Raw genomic sequence first — 20,295 nt, 5'->3', positions numbered from 1 at the left:
GATACAATTGCCCATAAAAAGGGCACTGTTGTTTAAAAGTAGAACAGAGTCAGTCACAAATAATTACAGTATGAGCCCAAGTTTAATGAAAAAAAAAGATAGACATAGACTTTCATAGGCATAGAAAGATTCAAGAAGGGTCTTTAAAAATGGTGAGTTGACTGATGGAAGGAGAGCAGAGGTCTATACTTGTCAATAGATTTAATGCCTCTCTTTAAAGCTACAGACATCAATTGCATATACATATATACATGTTTCTATAAACACCTTTAGTGTTTTAAACAACCTTGGTTTAAAGATGGTAGAAAGCCAGGCATGATGGTGCTCACCTGTAATTCTAGTACTTGAAAGGTCAGCCTCATCTACACAGTGGGTGGAAGGCCGGCCTAGGTTACTCAGAATACTACAAGGAGAGGCCCGGCACTGGTGCACACCTTTAATTCCAGCAAAGGCAGGCAGATGTCTGTGAGTTCAAGGCCAGCCTGGTCTACAGAGTGAGTTCCAAGACAGCCAGGACTACACAGAGAAGCCCTGTCTTGAGACATGCCACTGCCCTCCCCCCCCCAAAAAAAAAGAAAGTTAAAGACTACTACAAGGAGAAAGTGAGGAACACAGAACTGAGGCAGGAGGTAATGTGGGCTTGCGGGAGGGGTTTCAAGTAGGCCAGGAGCACAAAGCCTCCACCCACAGCCAGCAGGACCCCAGGACCACGGGAGGGAGGGAATTGGCTGGAAGGCTCTTTGTTACATAGCAGGAGGCCCCCATCCTCTCTTTTTAGTTGGGAGAAGCCGAGAAGGTAGTAGGGACTTGACAAGAATCCCAGCCCAGGCATGGTGCTGCACGCCTGTGATCCCAGCACTTGAGATGCTGAGGCAGGAGGACTGCCATGAGTTTCAGAACAGCCAGGGCATCACAGCAAGATCTGTCTCAACAACAACAACCAAAAAGAGCCAAGGATAGTGGCCCAGGTCTGTGATCCCAGCACTTGGGAAGTTGGAAGCAGGAAAAGCAAGGATTCAAGGTCATCTTCAATTATACAGGGAGTTCAGGGCCAGTCTGAGCCTGAAAATCCCAGTTGCTGCTGGAACCCACAGTGGCCTCTTCAGAGAGTTCTGTATCACTTTTTTTTTTTTTTTCTTAGATACGGTCCATGATGGGGGCCCTGAGGGTCAGAAAGCAACTTCTTACTCACCTTCTTCACAGAGGCAAGTGGAACACTAGAAGGACATAGGGCCACCAGGAACAGAGGACAGCAGCCAGGCCCCTGGGGAAGGTTTGGGAGACCTACCCTGGCTTAGCAGGCAGGGCATGAGGAGAGGGGAACTCTCCTTTGGTGAAGCAGCTGGACTCAGCAGTTGGAGGTGGCACTCCTGCCAGGGAAGCAGGTGAAAACTGAAAGCCAACGCAGGGGCAGTGCAGCCCAGTACTGTCCCATCCTGGCACAGTCCCTGCAGCAGAGCCTGGCAGAGGAGGGCTCCACACCACTCCCAGGAACCAGAGCCTCGCACTGCTGGTGCCTGGGCCCGATGTTGTATTGGAGGTCACCATGGACAGGGAAGATTCCATCAGGTCCCGCCTCTTCCAGACTTGGCAGGAACCACATCCACACTTGCCTTTCATCTTCTTTATCCATCCATTCTTCCTTCTCTCTTCCCTTTCTTCTTTGACTCTTTTTGGTGAGATATCTGACTGAAGGTGGGGACAGCAGTTATGAAGGAACAGAACCTGAGGAGCCTAGACTCACATCAGGTCTCCCTCTCTCCACACACAGACCCCCACACAGACCCCCACAACAAGCTCAGCTCAGGCTGAGGCTCAGAGGCCCCACGGCAGGTCTTGGTCTTGGATTCAAGGTAAAGGTCTCCGGCAAGCTTTGCTGACTTAGGAAGAAGCAGCAAGAATGTCTTAAAGATCCCTCAACCCCCTCAGCTAGTTGGCCGTGGGACACGAGCGAACAAACACACGCTGGGGGCAAGGGAGGGAAGCAAGCAGTAGCTGCCAGCAGCTTCGTAAGGATTTTAAGACAGGAAATGAGGCCCCCTCCTGAAGGGAAGTGGGACTCTCTGTGATGATGAATGCCAACCAATCAAGTGTCAAACCCCTAGGGGCTGAGGAAGCCACAGAACACCTGGGCAGTTCATGAAGATAATAGAAACGCCTTGGCCACTACAGTGACACAATCCAGTCGCTGAAAACTGGCTGGCACCAAGTGATTAAACAGGCACCAGGTATTTTTCAGAGGAACGTGGACAGTCGGGGAGTGCAGGGCAGAGGTAAAGTGCTTATTCAAGCCAGCTGTTGTGAGGTCCAGGGTCCCATTCCCCAGCTAATAAAGATGATAATATTTCCAAAAAAGTGCAAATTTTGCCCAAAACAAACTCAAGATTAAATCTGCCATAACACTGTGGGCCTATTCATGGAGATCCTTCATCAGCCGTGACAATCCTGAGGAACAGTCAGACAGCCAGGTACTGAGACCTCAGGGCAGCAAGCACTACACTCCCTTCCTCAGACTCCAGTTGACAACAGCTCAGGTGTACCCTGGAAAGACGTCTTGGCACAAGCCGAGGAAATGAAAGAGGATGGACAGACAGCAGGAAGCAGAGGACTGACAAACAAGCGTTCTCTCATGCCCCTCATGCGCACCGGTAATAAAAGCTAGAGCTCTGTACCTGGTTAAGAAGTTGCTGTGGTTGTCCCCTTGTGTCAGCAGGCACGGGTGCAGACCTGTTAGCTTATGGCGCTCTCGGAATGTTCGATTATCCACTCAATGGCAGCCCACCCCTGCAACAACACAGAAGGACTTCAATTCCTGCGGCATGCAGGAACTCCTGTGGCAAAGATGTGGCAATAACTTTCCTGAGTCACGGTCCACAGGGTATGCAAGCTCAAAAACACAATGGGGTGTTTTCAATGCCTAAATTTCTCCAATGAGTTAAAGAATGCACCAGCTTGGGCTCTCCCAAAGTCGACACCCCTCTTAACCTAACAGGAAATCCACACCTGAGGGAGATCTAAGACATCCCAAAATCCTAGAGCCAAAGCTGCCGTGTGGAGACCAGAGACTGGAATGAACCTCACAGCAAAAGTAACTGACTAGGACAGATGTCTTTGCCTTCGGACCCCAGCCAGCCTTTCTGTATCTCTAGTTTGAAATAGGACATAGTTATATTCAAGCTAGGTTCCCACTAGAGAAACACAGTGGGGTATGCTGTGGCCTTAGGAGCTCAGCTACAAAGACCCCCATCCTCAGGAAGACCAGACATGTCACCACTTCAGCTGGCACATTACCACCAAGTGCACCAGGCCCCATCCTGAGGTATGCACCTTCTTTGCATTGGAGGATATCGTGTTAGCCATTAGGCTTTCCAGATAGCTCCCAAGGCTAATCCCCTTCACGGTGATGATGGCCTCTTGGGTGAGCACAGTCCTGCAGAAGAGCAAAAGTGAGGGGCTGATCAACCTGGGAAGGAGGCTCCATCCTCCCCTGCTGTTCAATGTGTCCATCCCAGGAAGAGATGACTCACTTTTCAGGGTTCTCTGGATGAGGTGTGTACACCAACCTCTCGTTCACTGACACCAGATTCGTGAGTGTAATCTTTAAAAAACAAAACGAACAAACACACATACAAATTTTTTTTAAAAGGCCAGTGGTCCAGTGGTGGCGCACACCTTTAATCCCAGCACTTGGGAGGCAGAGGCAGGCGGATCTCTGTGAGTTTGAGGCCAGCCTGGTCTACAGAGTGAGATCCAGGACAGCCAGGGCTACACAGAGAAACCCTGTCTGGAAAAAAACATTTATAGATAGATAGATAGATAGATAGATAGATAGATAGATGCTTTTTTTTTTTTTTTTTTTTTTGGTTTTTTGAGACAGGGTTTCTCTGTGTAGTTTTGGTGCCTGTCCTGTATCTTGCTCTGTAGACCAGGCTGGCCTCAAACTCAGAGATCTGCCTGGCTCTGCCTCCCAAGTGCTGAGATTACAGGCATGCACCACTACAACCCGGCTTTCTGAGTTTCTTATATTTCCTTCCAAACCATCTACATTTCCAGCCCCAAATTAGCACTTATGAAAGCCAGAGAAAGGAAACACCCTATACCACCACCCTCCCCACTGTATGCTAGGGACAGCACTGGGCAGCTGAGCAGGGATCTGCCTTCCAGGCGCCCATACACTGCCAAGCCCGTGAGACAGACAGTCCTCTCCTAGTGTCCACAGCAACAGTAGCAAACTCTCCAGTCCTCATGCCAAACTGGATTGGGAGTCCTGGCTCTGGACTGGATGTGTTAGATGTCGGGATCCACACAGAAGCTTCAGCAGCCTTGTCTCTGGCTACTTCCGGCCAGCAAGCTGACTTACTGTTCATATTTGCTACTAAAATCTATCTAGACCAGTGAGATAGCTCCACAGATAAAGGCGCTTGCCACACAGGCCTAGCAACCTAAGTTTGGTTCCTGGCACCCATGGAAAGAAGGAAGGAAAGACGTGACTCCATAAAGCTGTACTCTGACTTCCATATGCATGCAGTAGCACACTCACACACACTCACAGTTTTAAATAAAAACAAAACAAACAAAAACACCTTAAAATGCCTCAAGAACAGAAGAGGGAACAGAATTCTCTATTGGTACTACAATGTTGCATCTGTCTGTCAGCTACAAACACATGTGGCTAATGAACACCCAGGATGCAGACTGAGGAATGGCACGTTTCCATTTTATGTAATTCTAATTAAATGGCCACATGAGGTTGCCACACTGGTCAATGAATGAGGAGGGTTCCTGCAGGATTTCTGGGCTGCAGGGAAATGGTCTATGAGGAGTTAAGAATGGAACTCAGTTCAGTCCGATTTAGGTAACCAATGCTGGGCAAAGACTTCGAGAGTCTGATGTCAGCTCGTTTATTTTTGCCATATTTAAGCACTGCACAGTTTTGGGGGAAAAAAGTTTTCAGATAACAATTAACTCAGCCCTGTGAGTACAACAAAGCTTAAGACATGTTTACACTGAAGCTCTTTACAAAGTACATATGGCTTCCTCCATAAGATGATTCTTGTTGACTTAGGAACAATACTCAAGGGTCTGGAGAGAATGACTGGGGTAAACACAAGGCCATGGGAGTCGGGATTGGCCTGGCCCTAAAACAACATCGAAGTCACTTAGGTTGGCCGGGTGGTGGTAGCCTTTAATCCCAGCACTCAGGAGGCAGAGACACGTGGATCTCTGTGAGTTCAAGGCCTGCCTGGTTTACCAGGACAGCCAGGACTGTTACACAGAGAAACCTTGTCTAGAGAAAAAAAAAGTCACTTAAACTGTTGAAAACACAAGTGACATCACTCATAAGAATGGACCTAGAAGCAATGGCCAAGAGTTTAGGGAGAGCCAGGCGGTGACGGTGCATGTCTATAATCCCAGCAATCAGGAAGCAGAGGCGGGTGGCTCTCACTTGAAGGCCAGCATGGTCTATAAAGAGAGTTCCAGGACAGTCAGGCCTGTTACACAAAGAAACCCTGCCTCAAAAAAACAAACTGAAAGAAAAGATTTTTTAAATTTTATTTATTTTATTTTACATGTATGAAAGTTTTGCCTGCATGAATGTATACACACCACATACGGTGCCTGGTACCTCTAGAAGTCAGAAGAGGGTGTTGGATCCTCTGGAATTGAAGTTACAGACAGTTGTAAGCCACCTTGTGAGTGCTGGGAACTGATCCCGGGGACCTCTGAAAGAGCCACAAGTGCTCAGCACTGCCGAGCCACCTCTTCAACCCCAGTATATGCTTTGGGGTGTGGGGAGGAAAGAGTTTTTTCTGTGTAGTCCTGGTTGTCCTGGAACTCACTCCGTAGAGCAAGCTGGTCTCAAACTCAGAGATCCACCTGCCTCTGCTTCCCGAGTGCTGGGACTAAAGGTGTATGCCACCACCACCTCCAGCTCTATATATGCAATTTTAATTAAGAGAAGTAAGAGGAAGGGGGAACGTGGCTGCTGCATTTTTATTATATCTATTCATTTATTGCATGTAGGTGTGTGGGGTTAAGCATGCCACGGCACACAGTGAAGACCAAAGGAGAGGCTGAAAGCGGGCTATCTCCTACTAGCATGCCTGTTCCGGGGATTGAACTCAGGTCCTAAGTCTTGGCACCAACTACCTTTATGCGCTGAACCATCTCTCTGGCTGGAAAGCAGCTTCAAAAATGACCCCTAAGGAGTTGGAGATGTAGTTCCGTGGTAGAGAGCTTACCTACTACACACGAGTCCCTGAGTCTGACCTCAAGCATGGGACAAGCAAAACACATAATGGCCACCTATCAAGGAATGATGGCACATAGCTGTAACTCCAAGTGGCATACTGTTTGTGACTCGGGAGGCTGAAGCCAGAGAATGATTTGAGCTTAGGAATTTGAAGCTAACCAGGTTAACACAGTGAGACCCAATTTCAAAACAAACGCCACTGGCAGTCACTCTGCTATAGGAGGAATGGAGGTCCCTGTGCTCACAGATAAGCACTATCGGAACCAGGCATGGTAAACACACAAGGTTGTTTCTTCAAAGAGAGGGCTATATGACCTGTTTTCCACCTAGAAGGCTGGGAGTGGACATGGTTAATAGCCTGGTGACTTCTGTGTCATCTGTGTGGCTGAGACCACACCGGATCCTCCTCCTTATCTTCAGTCTGTTTTCTCAGTTAATCTATAGAACCCATCTTTATGGACGATGTCACTTGTACTTTGTAAAGAGTGTCCATGTTGTCACGTCCTAAGCTTTGTTGTGCACACAGGACTGATAATTGTCACCAGAAAACTTTCCACCAAATTGTGCTGTGCTTAAATGTGCCTAAAATAAACTTCCTGGGGTCAGATTCCCAGAGTCCGAACCAACACCGGCTACGGAGTCATGTTGGGCCAAACTGCCTTCTTGCCTCTCATGGACCGTCCCTCTGCTGGCCGTAGTATTCAAAGGCACACCCACACGCTTCTCTGACTCAGGACACATTCTGGAGGCTACTGGGTTTGATCATATCTGTTGCTTTTTCTGACTGTTTGCTCACACTTTGTGAAAATTGTGTGCGTGTTTGTCTTATTCCTATTTGTATTAATATAAGAAAACTGTACACATATGTGGGCACCGCAATACTTCAGTGTGTAACATTCAAATCAGGGTAAGTAATGGCTAATCCCAGGGCTAGGAAGGCAAAGGCAGGTGATCTCTGGGAGTTTCAGGCCAGACTGGTTTGCATAGTAAGTCCCTGAGTCTTTTTTTTTTTTTTTTTGAGCTGAAAAATCAAACCCAGGGCTTTGTGCTTGCCAGGCAAGCGCTCTACCACTGAGCTAAATCCCCAACCTGACCCTGTCTCAAAATACATAATTAAAAGTAAAATTTAAATTTAAAAGTTTTCTTAATTAAAAAAGAAGGAAAAGGTAAAATTAAAAAGTCAGGGTAAACATATCAGTTTCCTCAAATAGTTATATTTTTTTGGTAAAGACACACTTAAATATTTTCTTCCAGTTCTTTTAAAACATATATATTGTTAGCTGGGCATGGTGACACATATCTGAAGGATATCTGTGAGTTCATGGCCAGCCTGGTCTTCATAGCATACTCTAGGCCAGCTAGAGCTACATAGTGAGACCTGTCTTCTCCTTCTTCTTACTATTATATAAAAAATACACACATTCTTATCTACAGCCATCCAGTGCAATAGTACACCCAGACTGAGTTCTCTTATCTAGCTAGCTATTGCCTTTTTCTCTTTCTTTTTATTTTATTTATTTTGTTTGTTTATTTACTTATTTTGAGGCAGGGGTCTCACTATGTAGCTGTCTGTCCCGGAATTCACTATGTAGATCAGGCTGGCCTCAAACTCACAGAGATCCGCCTGGCACATACACCACCACCCTTGTCCTTGTCTATATGTTGATTAATACTTGGACAGAAAGACTAGGAAAAGGTAGGTGTGGTGTAGCCTCAGTACTCCAGGGTCGAGGCAGGAGGATTACAGCAAATTTAAGACCAGCCTGGGATATCCAGAGAGTTTCAGGCTGACGTGGAGTACAATGAGATCCCTGTTTCAAAACAAAACAAAGACAAAACACCACAAATAAATCCAACACTCCTACTAAAAATAAGCACACTTGGAGCAAAAGGCAAGCCGGAAATACAGTTGAAGGGAGGCATTAGCAAAAGGCAAGCCGGAAATACAGTTGAAGGGAGGCATTAGCACCGTCGCCCAGAAGCGTTAAGCGCCTTTCTCATCTTAGACCTCTGCTTACATTGGTGGAACACAGCTCCATTTTCCTTGCAGCCGGATCCACGACAGAGCGCTCTTTGATGTATGTCAAGGTCCTGTTGGCTCCCAAAATCTAAGAGACAAAACAAAACTAGCATAGTGACATGCTGAAGCCCAGTTACTCGTTTCTTTACAACAAACGTTCTCTATCTGTGGAGACAGCGGTGGGGGAGGGGGGTCAAACCCCTGGTAGATATTAGAAAACGGATTTAAGAGCTGGACACAGGACAGTAATGAGTGTTTTGACAAGAATTTAACCGGGGAACCCCGGGGGTCCTGAGAAGAGAGGCTCTTCTGCTGGCAAGAGCTCTGACGCGAAGAATCAGCCCGCAGGGCACTTTTTACATCCTGACATAGGATCCAAGAGTGGCCAAGGAGCCACAACAAGACATCTGGAGACTCCAGGGCCATGTAAGGACCTGGGCTCCGAGTAGCGGGAGGTCGGTGTGCAACCATGCAGGAGAGAGCTGTCCTGTTACAATTTCACAGTTCTCCACCCGACCCCATCCCGGGCTCTGAAGAGCGAGGATGGGCTGGGCTGGGTCTACCTGAAGTTCCTCTGTAAAAAGGTCTAACTGCAGCATTACAACATGTGAGATTCTGGGCCATCGCAGATGTCACTGAAGAAAGGCCACCCAGCTCACTTAACCCAGAGCGACTAGTGTCCTTCCCAGAAAGCAGCATGGGACCCACGGACAAGGCAATCGAGAAGGGGGTGCAGGACCGCAGGGGCCTTGCCCAACCATTCATGGCACCCCTGGCAGTAAGTGCGGGCGGCCACGCAGGGAGACTCACGGCACGCACGAGGACCGGCAGCCCCCACTCGGTGCTGAGCAGGCGCAGACTGTGCAGGCGTCCACAGCCGTCCACGCTGCGCTCCAGCACGTCCACGCCCACCACGCACGGGTTCATCGGGTTTGGGTACTTCCGCATGGCAGCCTTGATCACCGTATCCCAGGGATGGCTGGCAAGAAAACACAGTCAGCCAAGGAAGTGGCCCTGAGGCCGAGGCTCCTGCGTCTACGCAGGGAAGGCTGTTCCGGGTTCTGTCTGAGCCCAGGTCTCCCCACGTCTGTGCTGGGCTCATGCAGAGCCATCAAGCTTAGGGGACCTCGGGTTTTTCCTCTCCTGGCCCTCCTCCAGCCTACCCGAGGTGGAAACCTTTTGTGGGGACTTCTCAGCAGTGAGCCAGGTTTCCCTGTCTGCACCTCGCTGGGAAAACGCTGGCTGCTGTCCTTAATGCAGGTTAGACCCTGACTTCCACTGGCGTTTATAGTCCTACCTGACCGCCCAGCTATCCGGTACATAGCGTGGTATGTTAAAGGACATCCACGCAGAACACCCAAGTGTACCCAAGCAGGCTTTTGTTCCCGCATGCTCAATGCTACCAAGAACCAACCAAGGCCAGTTCCCAGCTGATTGAATGTAGGACATTATCGACTTTATGACGATGTGTATACAAATGTGTATCTCACAGTCATCGTTTTTTAACTTTCAGAACAGAACAAAAGGACGTCAGATCCGCTGAAGCAGGAGTTACAGGCAGTTGTGAGCAGCCCCACCCGGGTCCTCTACAAAAGCAGTATGTGGTTTTTGACTGCCCAGCCATTTCCCCAGGATTTTTGACTCATGATATCTTAAACCTGCAATCTGGATTTGAGAGGAGCATCAGCACTTCTTTCAAACTTCTAAGTGCAACGTGGCTTGAAGCAATTCAAGTTTTTTTTTTTTAATGTGTCTGAATGTCTTGGCTGCATGTATGGTTGTGCACCACGTGTGTGCCTAGTGCCTGTGGAAGTCAGTTCCAGAACCCTTGGAATTGGATTTCCAAATGGTTGTAAGCTGCCTTGTGGGGGCTGGGAACTGAACTCGGGTCCTCTACAAGTGTAGTAAGTGCTCTTAACCACTGAGCATCCCAGCCCCACAGTTAAAACGTTTTAAAAACACCTTTAATCCACGTAGGTGGATCTCTGAGTGCACACATGTGGTGCACAAACATGCATGCAGGCAAGACACTCATACACAAAAAAAAAAAAAGGAAAAAAAAAACTTGAATTGCTTCGAGCCATGTTCCACTTAGGTTCGAACTAAGTGCAGATGTTGCTGTCAAATCCAGAGTGCTGGGATCAAAGGCGTGCGCCACCACTGCCTCAAAACATCTTTACTTTTTAAAGATTTTATTTTATGTGTGTAGTGCTTTATTTGTATGTTTATATGTGCACCAGTGTGTGTGTGGTGGCCATCGAGGCTAGAAGACATCGGGTCCCCTGGAACTGGAATTATCAGCAGTTGAGAGCTTTCAGGAATCTTTAAAGTGACGAAGTCCAGCTGGGTTTGGTGGCACACACCTTTAATCCCAGCAGGGAGGGCAGAGGCTGGCAGATCTCTAGTTTGAGGCTAACCTGGTCTACAGAGCAAGTTCCTGGGAAGCCCAGGCTACAGAAAGAAACCCTGTCTGGAAAAACAAAAAAGTAAATAAAATAAAGTGGCAAAGTCTAGGCACAAAAGTCAATATTGCACCCCCTGGTTGAAGGAAATACAAAAATAGAGCCAGCCAGCAAGCTTGGTAACATGCAGTGTTGAAAAGGGCCATGGCTGGCTGGTGGCACGGGAGCGCTTCCCAGGAGCATCTGCTGGGTCATTTGCCTACAGAGGCTGAAAGGGCACAAAGCGCTCTCCGCCAAGTTTAGGCAGATGAGGAGTCCGATGGAGACCACTCTCAAGAGGTGGAGTCCCAGCAGTACACTGAGACATGGTGCAACTGAGTCCTACCCCAAAGGAAGGGAGGCCTCTGTTGCCATCCATTCTAGAATGGTCCCAAGCATCCACTCCAGAGTCTGCCTGGAACCAGAGAGCAAGTGGCCTGGCTTGCATGCTGTATTAGAGTTCTCTAACGGAAGAGAACTGATAGAGTGTGTGTGTGTGTGTGTGTGTGTGTGTGTGTGTAATGTATATGAATTTGGTTTTGGTTTGTTTTTGGTTTTTCAAGACAGGGTTGGTTTCTCTGTGTAGTTTTGGTGTCTGTCCTGGATCTCACTCTGTAGACCAGGCTGGCCTCGAACTCACAGAGATCCACCTGGCTCTGCCTCCCGAGTGCTGGGATTAAAGGCATTAAAGTGCCACCATCACTACCACCATCTTATATGAATTATTTTATTATATCTATAATATTATTTTCTATCTATACATCTCCCTCTCTGTGTGAGGCTGGACTTTATCCGCACACCTCAACCAAGGCAATAAATACATTGCAAAATGCTGGATGCAGAGGTAGATAAAAGTCAAGCTACAGAAATCATGCATATAATTTTGTTGTTGTTGTTTTTGAGACAGGGTTTCTCTGTGTAGTTTTGGTGGCTGTCCTAGATCTCACTCTGTAGACAAGGCTGGTCTCGAACTCACAGAGATCCGCCTGGCTCTGCCTCCCCATTGCTGGGATTAAAGGCGTGCGCCACCACCGCCCGGCTTCATGCATTTTATTTTTAAAGTACCAGTCTTCCAATTTTTAGAAAATACAGTTGTTAAGTTTTTAATTTTCTTTTTAATTGTTGAGAGAGGGTCTCATATATGCTCAGCTGGTCTTGAACTCCTGATATAATATATATACTGAACTAATATATATATGGGATCTATTAGATTGGTTTACATGATACAGTCTGGATAGTCCCAAAATGGCTGTCTCACAGGCTGAGAATCTGGTGCCGAAGACCTGGAGGACTCCCGGGGAGCTGTTGGTCTTCAGGCTGTGTTGGAATCCCAGAGAATTGGTTCTCATGTCAGTGAAGGGATGCCATAGCAACAGGAAGGATGAACTTGCCAGCAGGAATGAAAGCAAGCAGAGTACAAAGCTTCCCTCTTCATGCCTTTTGATCTGTGTGGCCGTTGGGCAAATCTTCCCACTTCAAAAAACCCAGTCGTGAAAATCCCCGCACAGGCATGCCCAGCGGCTTACACTTGAGCTGAGTCAAGAGCCAGTGGAGTCAGCAACCAAGATCACACACGCCAAGGAGAACCCCAGGCAAGGCAGGGTGGTAGAAACTGATGTTCAAGATTTGCCTAAATCATCCAGGCCAAAGACCAAACAAAGATGGAAATGCACATGAAACCAAGCAAGCAATAAGAGGACTGGTTAGCCCAGGGACCCCCCTGTGTGTCCAGGACTCTGCTCTTTCCGAGTTTGCTTCTTTCTTTCTTTCTTTCTTTCCTATTTTTTTTTTTTTTTTTTTTTTTTTTTTGGTTTTTCGAGACAGGGTTTCTCTGTGTAGCTTTGCGCTTTTCCTAGAACTCACTCTGTAGACCAGGCTGTCCTCTAACTCACAGAGATCTATCTGCCTCTGCCTCCCGAGTGCCAGGATTAAAGGCATGCACCACCACCACCTGGCCCCAGTTTGCTTATTTCTTTCTTTCTTTTTTTTTTTTTTCTTAAGATTTATTTATTTATTTTGTATACAGTATTCTGCATGCATATATCCCTTCAGGCCAGAAGAGGGCACCAGATCTCATTATAGATAGTTGTGAGCCACCATGTGGTTGCTAGGAATTGAACTCAGGACCTCTGAAAGAGCAGCCAGTGCTCTTAACCTCTGAGCCATCTCTCCAGCCCCAAATGATCTCAGAGAACAGAAGATCCAGCCTCTTTGGTCTGTTTTATTTTTGTTTTTTGTTTTGTTTTGTTTTGTTTTGTTTTGAGCTGAGGATCGAACCCTAGGCAAGCGCTCTACCACTGAGCTAAATCCCCAACCCCTGCTTATTTCTAAAAGCTGGAGAGTTGAAGGTTTAGGGGTAAAGTGATTAAGAGTCAGTCACAGGCCCTAAAACTCAGCTATACCCTACCTCCATCGGGTTCTGAAGAGTGTGGGCCACGCCCTGGAGGCTCTGGACCCTCTTAGGAGGGGGTTGTCACAGTGTGGTTGGGACATGACTAGCTCTCTCAGTGTATCAGCATTCACAGTGACGGGCTCTTTAAGTGCTGAAGTCTCCCAGCATGGCAAGCCAGGCTCCAGACCACAGCCTGTCACTGCTGCTCACAGGCACTCAGGGAAACAGCCCAGGAGTCTCTCAGGAGCATGTGATGAAATGGCAATGTCATTAATTGTATCATCACTTGACCTCTGAGGACTCCTTGACAATCTGCAAGAGAACAGGATGTGTGCCAGAAATCCTTCTGTAGAACAAGCCGCTCTCAGGCTGCCCTGGGTATATCGGGCTGTCTGTCTGTCGTGTTGGGAGCCCACCCAATTCACCGCTGCCTCTCACCACCCAGGGCTTGCCCTTGGGAGAACAATGCACAAACTGTGTGCTCAAACTTGGGGACTTTGGCAGATGTTTTCTGGGAAGCTAAGGGAGTGAGCGAGCCTGTGCTTTCAAGGCAAGCATCTTTAGTGTTTGTTGCCAAAGATAAAACCTGAGCTTTTGAACAAAAGCTGAAATTTTAGAAAACTTGTGTCCATGGCCACAAACATAACTGTGCCATACTACAAACCCGGGGAGCACACACATGCGAAGAATGGGTGCAGGTGTCTCTCGGGCAAAAGGCAGAGATTCACTCAGTACAACTTGTATTTCTGTTCTCTGCTCCCAATTTTATAGTACTACTTTTTAAGAAGGTATCATTTTTTTTGGTCATAGCAGTAAAGAAAAGGTACAAAGACATACTTACCTTTTCCAGCTCCCTATCTGTGTGAGGCTGGACTTTACCCACACACCTCAACCAAGACAATATATTGCAAAACACTGGATGCAAAGGTAGATAAGAAAATCAAGCTACAGAAATCTAGATATCATGCATATTATTTTTAAAGTATCAGTCCTCCAGTTTTTAGAAAATACGATTATTAAGGTTTTTTGTTTTGTTTTGTTCTGTTTTTTGTTTTTTGTTTTTTTTATTGTTGAGAGAGGGTCTGGCGGAGGGAGGCTGGAGAAATGACTTAGCGGTTGAGAACACTGGCTGCTCTTCCCGAGGTCTTGAGTTCAATTCCCAGCAACCACATGGTGGCTCACAACCATCTATAATGGGATCTGATGCCCTCTTCTGTCATGCACATAGAGCACTTATATGCATAAATAAATAAATCTTAAAAAAAGAAACAGAGAGGGTCTCATATATGCTCAGCTGGCCTTGAACTCCTGAATTTCCTGCCTCTGCCTCCCAAATGCTAGGATTACAGCATGTACCACCACATCAAGTTTATGGTGTTGGGGATTGAACCCAGGGTTTCACACGTTCTAGGCAAGCACTCTACCATCTTCATCCCAATGTTCACTTTAAATTGTCAACAGTATAGGCTCACAATGAGGCATAGTGGCCTATCACCTAAGCACTCAGGAAATGGACACAGGATCAAAACTCCAAAGTGGTCCTCAGCTCCAAAGTAAGCCGTCCTGGATGACATGAAACCCTGTGTCAAAAAAAGGGTTACTATTGCTCATTGTAATGAGTATTTTAAAGTTTCAGTTGCAATTTCTAATACAGAGTTGGTTGGTTGTTTTTTAAGATAGGGTCTCTGTATACAGCTGAGGTGTGCCTCAGTACCCTCCTTCCTAAGTGCAAGGCTTTCAGTTCACAGTTCACAAGTGCTATGCCAGTATACTTGGCTCTCTGATATCTTAACTATTAAAAGAGATAATCAAGAGGCTGAGAGATGTTCAGTAGTTAAGAGCACTAGCTGCTCTTCCAAAGGTCCTAAGTTCAATTCCCAGCACTCACACAGTGGCTCACAACCACCTATAATGGGCTCTGATGTCCTCCTCTGGCCTGCAGGTATACATGCAGACAGAGCACTCATACATAAAAAAAAAAATACATAAATAATTTTTAAAAGAGATATAATCAACATAAGCAAAAACTGAGGGCCTCAATATTTACAAGAGTGGAAAGTAGTTCCATGGCTGAGCAGCCTAAGATCTGCTGGCCTGATGGCCCCTTTCTCAGACACTCTGACAGACACCCCAAAGAAACAATTTAAGAAAAGACAAGACTGACTTGGGCTCATGGTCACTTGTCTCTGGTCCTCCTGTGCCTGTGACTTGACAGAACATAATGGCAGAGGACACGGAGTAGGGCACAACAGCTCACCTCAAGACAGACAGACAGCAGGAGGGATTAAGAAAAAGGGTTGAGGCCAAGACATAGCCCTTCAATGACACACCCCAAGTGGCTGCCTTCAACAAGGCTCCAACTCACATGGTTCCACCATGTACTGTTTTCAATGTATTACACCACGGCTTAGGTCAGAGACCTCACGAACTAACGAATCTCCTATGGCAGTGGTTCACAACCTGTGGGTCGTGACCTCTCACAGGGGTCACCTAAGACCATGTGCATATCATATATTTACATTACGATTCATAACAGCGAAATTACAGTTATGAAGTAGCAACAAAAATAATTTTTTGGTTGGGGGGGGTCATCACAACATGAGGAATTGTATTAAGGGGTCACATTAGGAAGGTTGAGAACCACTGTATGGAAAAGCGCTCACAAACATACCCAGAAGTGTGCCTTACTAATCTCCAGATATCTCTCAATCCAAGGTAACAGCCAATATTGATCATCACAGGCAATAAGTATAGCAGAGATACATGTGTTCTTTCAATAAGAGACAGGGCAAATTATAGCACAGTCATAAAGGGGGTGATTGTTCAGCTAATATAATCGAGCTATATGTATATCAATTTATATCCATAGATATGTATCTCAGATTGGATAGATCTCAAAAACACACTTGTGGAAGAAAAAGAAACTGCCAAAAGATCCTTATGAGATGATGTCACTGATTTCTATTTGGGAAATATACATATATGTAGACACTTGGCTTTCAACACAAACCTTTGGAAGGATGTTCACCAAATTTACCATCCCAGCTGCCTTAGTTGAAAGAGAGAGAGAGAGATGAAACTGAAGAGAGGGGAAAGTGGACATTTTCAGCCTATCTGGAAGGTTAATTTCTCTTTCCAGCTCCTGGCTAGAAAGCAAGCTAGCTGTAGGTCTATCTCCTCAAAGCTCTACAGCAGTGAGCCTGTGCTGACGGCCCACCAGAGTCCTATTCCTGTACTTACTTTGGAAGGACACCTGGTCTCTGTGTGAGCTTCCTCCCTGTGAACAGTGCCAGCGTCAGACACTGGCAGGGTACCTGGGACACAAAACCAAGAACCAACACATGCTACCACAGGGTGAGCCTAAAAAACAATAAAATTTAAAAAAAATAGATGCTTTCCAAAAGAAACCAGACACAGAACACCACATATTGTATGACTATTTGTTTCGTTTTTGTATGACTATTTATATCAGATATGGGGGGTGGGTGGGTCTACAGAAACAAAGCAGTGGTTGCCCGGGGCAGAAATGAGAAGCAGATCTCAAACACCAAAGTTCAGTATCTCTTTAGAAGATAACAGAAAAGTTCCAAACCTGGCACCATGGTGATGGCTGCACAATCAGCAAGAAAAAAACTTCATTTCTGTAAATATGCTAAAAAGTACTCAACTGTATAATGCATTTAACTTCTGTCTCTTCTCACATGTGGCATGCATGAATGTGAATGCTATGCATGGGTGCCCTGGGGTGTGCATGCTTGTGGAGGCCCTAGGCTGATGTAGAATCTTCTTGGAGCATTCTGACGTGTTATTCACCGAGGCAGGCCAGTTTTGCTAGCTAGCTTGCTCCAGGCGTCCTCATCTCCACCCAACCAAGCTAGAATCACACACAGGCCGGCTGGTGTACTCACTGATATTCACATAAGTTCTGGGGATCTGAGTCCTCACACTTGCATGGCAAGGACTTTAACCAGTGAGCCATCTCTCCAGCCCAGAATTGTGGAATACCCTTTACGATGGGTATCTAGGGGCCAACAAGATGACTCAGCAGCTAAAGATGCCTGACATCAAACCTGAATTGGACCTCCTGATCCACAGGCTCCAAAGCTACAGAGAAACCCTGTCTCTAACCTCCCCCCCCCACACACACACACACAAACAAAAACAAAAACAAAAAAATAAAATGGTCAAAAATGTCAACAGTGGTTTCAGGGTCGGTCCACATTTCAGGACCCTAGGAGCAGCTCTCAGAGGGTCTCAGTCAGTCAATCCTCGGGCATCCCTGTACTTACTGGCTTTCCTTCTCCTCTCTGCATTCAGACAGTACAAATTATTATGCCTGAATCTTGGGAGAACCTTCTTCAGAAAGGCTGCAAACTTTATGAAAAAAAAAATAATAATAATACATACCACCCATTCTGAGGTTCCCCGGGTTTTTGTTTGTTTGTTTGTTTTTGTTTTTCAAGACAAGGTTTCTCTGTGTAGTCTTGGAGCCTTTCCTGGAACTCACTCTATAGACCAGGCTGGCCTCGAACTTACAGAGATCCGCCTGCCTCTGCCTCCCAAGTGCCGAGATTAAATGCGTGCGCCACCTCGCCTCTTTAAAAAATTGGGTGTTTTTTGTTTGTTTCTGTTTTTTTCCAAAGGTGGATGCTGTAATCTCAGTGGTGGAACACTTTTCTAGCAGGTTCAAAATACTGGGTTCGATCCTCAGCACCATCAAAAAACTAAAAGTAAAGAAGTCAGTTCTGAAGCCAGGTGACACATTTTTATTAAAATTTTACACTTTAAAAGGCAACGGATGACAAATCTGTTTCATGCAGTCTCCCCACCTCCACCCCGTGCTCAACGAAAAGGTTCTCTAGGCAGGATCAGAAACTCTCAAACATCTTTTTTCTTTGAAAACATATTAAAACACTCGACAAGGTGAAAGGCGCCCTTGGGTCAGGAGGACACTTGAGGCAGTTCGCGGTGTCGCGGGGGCTTTGAGGCGTCCGCGTGCACAGGTATTCAGGACCAAACGCCCCAAATGCCTTCCTCGCATCTAGATCTCCCCCAGCCTCAAGCCCCTCGGGCATGGTCGGTGACACCCGCTGCGCAACTCCGGACGGGTCGCAACGCCCCCGCGGTGCAGCCTGCAGCCCGCAGAGGCCGGGTTGAGGATGCAGAGGCCTGCGCCGCACACCTACCGCCCCGCTCCCCGCTTCCCACCCCGCGATCCCGGACCCGGAGCGCCTGCCTCTCCCCGATCCCCGCCCCTTCCCGAGGATGCGCGGCTCCGGCCTGGTCCACGCATTTCCCAGCTCGGCCCTCAGCCCGCTCACCCAAACACGTGCTCCGAGCTCCAGATCTTCATCGCCGCAGCCGCAGGTCCCAGGCGCGGGCTCGGCGCTCTGCGGGATGCTGCGCGGCGCCGCGAGGGCAGGGCGCCCGCTGTACCGCCTCCTCCGTCACGTGGCCCCGGCCGCAGCGGCTAAAAATAGGGATGTGGGAGGCGGGTGGTACCCAGAGCAGCAATGCTGCTGCTGCTGCTGCTGCTGCTGCTGCTGCTGCTGCTGCTGCTGCTGCTACTCGTGCGGGGTGCGCAGCCCCAGATGGCAGCGCCAGGCTCTTTGAAGCCGTCCAAATTCTGCCCCCTGCCCTTTCCAACCACACGGGAACGTTGTGGACGAAGCCGACTGCCAATTCCAAGCAAACAGTCTGGGTATTGAGTAAGCTTGAAACCCCAGTGCTTTGGACGCGCGCGTCACAGGCAACCCACTAGAGAGACTACCGCGACAGATCCCTCATCCCTGCGAAACAGAAGTAGCCGGTTCTGCGAAGGCTTTCCCTGGTGAACAATACGAGGTGCTGCCGCAAAAGGCTTGAGGACAAAGGCAGACTTCGTCCTAAAGTTACCAGTAACTGGAGCCCTGCTTCAGGGGAGCTAATTGCCTTGATCCTCTAGACGCAAAACAGTTCTTGCCTGGGAGGCAGTTAAGACCCAGTTTATTTCTGAGCCATATATGAGTGATCACGATCCAGGAATGAGGACTAAGGTTGCCCTGAAAGACGTGTCCCACTGTGGATGCGGTTATGTGAAACTGTATTAGCTGCAGAACAAAGAAAGGCTGTTACCAAGTAAGGCCTCAGGGATCGCAGCAAGTCCGGACCTCGGCCCTGCGCCTTCCCTGATAACATTCTCAGCGTTTGGATTGGTGAAAAGTCAGTGGTCTGCTATGGGGTATACTGTAAAGGTTTTGATAGGCAAGGTATTTGATCAGACACATGGGTGGACAATCTTCAGAAGGGCTGGATATAGGGCTGCTAGGTGGGTATGGCAGACCACATGTAATCTAAGGTCCCTGGAGGTGGACATGGAAACTAGCAAGCAAGGTGGCTAGCCGGACTAACAACAAGCTACAGTTTAGCAAGAGATTCCATATACATACATACATACATACATACACACACACACATACATACATACATACATACATACATACATACACACAAGTACGTACATATTGTACTCACACGGGCCCTCAAACATGCCCATACACATGCAACTATGAGCATGAACACCACACACACACACACACACACACACACACACACACACACAAGAAAGAAAGATAAAAAGGGGCTGAAAATAGCCCAAGAGGGGTTGGGGATTTAGCTCAGTGGTAGAGTGCTTGCCTAGCAAACACCAGGCCCTGGTTCAGTCCTCAGACAAAAAAAAAAAAAAATAGCCCAAGATAATTCGGCTCTAAACTGCATCATTTTAACTCTGCACAAGCGCTAAATTCGGTCAATTGCCCTCGGAGTCTTTAGCAAGGTATGGCTTTTCTTTTTTCTGGGAACTTCAGAGGAATACATTGATTATCTCTTAGACTGGCCTCATGCGTCTAATCCCAGCACTTGGTAGGATGGCAGACAGATAGGGAAGTAGAGGCCAGGCTGGACTGTATAGCAAGTGTTAAATACAAAGTAAGAGAAGCCAAGCCAGGCAGAGGCGGCGCAGGTCTTTAATGCCAGCACTTGGGAGGCAGAGCCAGGCCGATCTCTGTGAGTTTGAGGCCAGCCTGGGCTACAGAGTGAGATCCAGGACAGGCACCAACACTACACAGAGAAACCCTGTCTCGAAAAACAAACAAAAACAACAACAACAACAACAACAAAAACCACAAAAGAAAAAAAGAAAGAGAGAGAG

The 20,295-nt window shown here is 47.3% G+C and overlaps 1 protein-coding gene across 4 annotated transcripts; it reads right to left on the bottom strand.

Moving 5' to 3' along the window:
* Positions 1-898: 898 nt before the first annotated feature.
* Positions 899-18,536, bottom strand: Prelid3a (PRELI domain containing 3A). 4 transcript variants are annotated; one of them, XM_036204570.1, is made up of 8 exons: positions 18,428-18,536; positions 9,084-9,252; positions 8,272-8,361; positions 3,528-3,598; positions 3,328-3,430; positions 2,673-2,784; positions 1,289-1,689; positions 899-1,162 (listed from the first exon to the last, which is right to left on the bottom strand). In XM_036204570.1, exons 1-6 carry the CDS (start codon positions 18,457-18,459, stop codon positions 2,731-2,733), a joined length of 519 nt encoding a protein of 172 aa, XP_036060463.1. In that variant the 5' UTR covers positions 18,460-18,536; the 3' UTR covers positions 899-1,162; positions 1,289-1,689; positions 2,673-2,730. The 4 variants fall into 4 exon arrangements, with proteins under 4 accessions (XP_036060463.1, XP_036060462.1, XP_036060464.1 ...); XM_036204569.1 differs by having other exon boundaries at positions 899-1,689; XM_036204571.1 differs by having other exon boundaries at positions 899-1,685.
* Between the last annotated feature and the right edge of the window lie 1,759 nt (positions 18,537-20,295).

This window comes from Onychomys torridus, chromosome 13 (assembly GCF_903995425.1).
Source record: "Onychomys torridus chromosome 13, mOncTor1.1, whole genome shotgun sequence".
In the NCBI taxonomy this organism is placed as follows: domain Eukaryota; kingdom Metazoa; phylum Chordata; class Mammalia; order Rodentia; family Cricetidae; genus Onychomys; species Onychomys torridus.
Note: the sequence above shows the minus strand (reverse complement) of the source record. Positions and strands in the feature narration are given on the sequence as shown.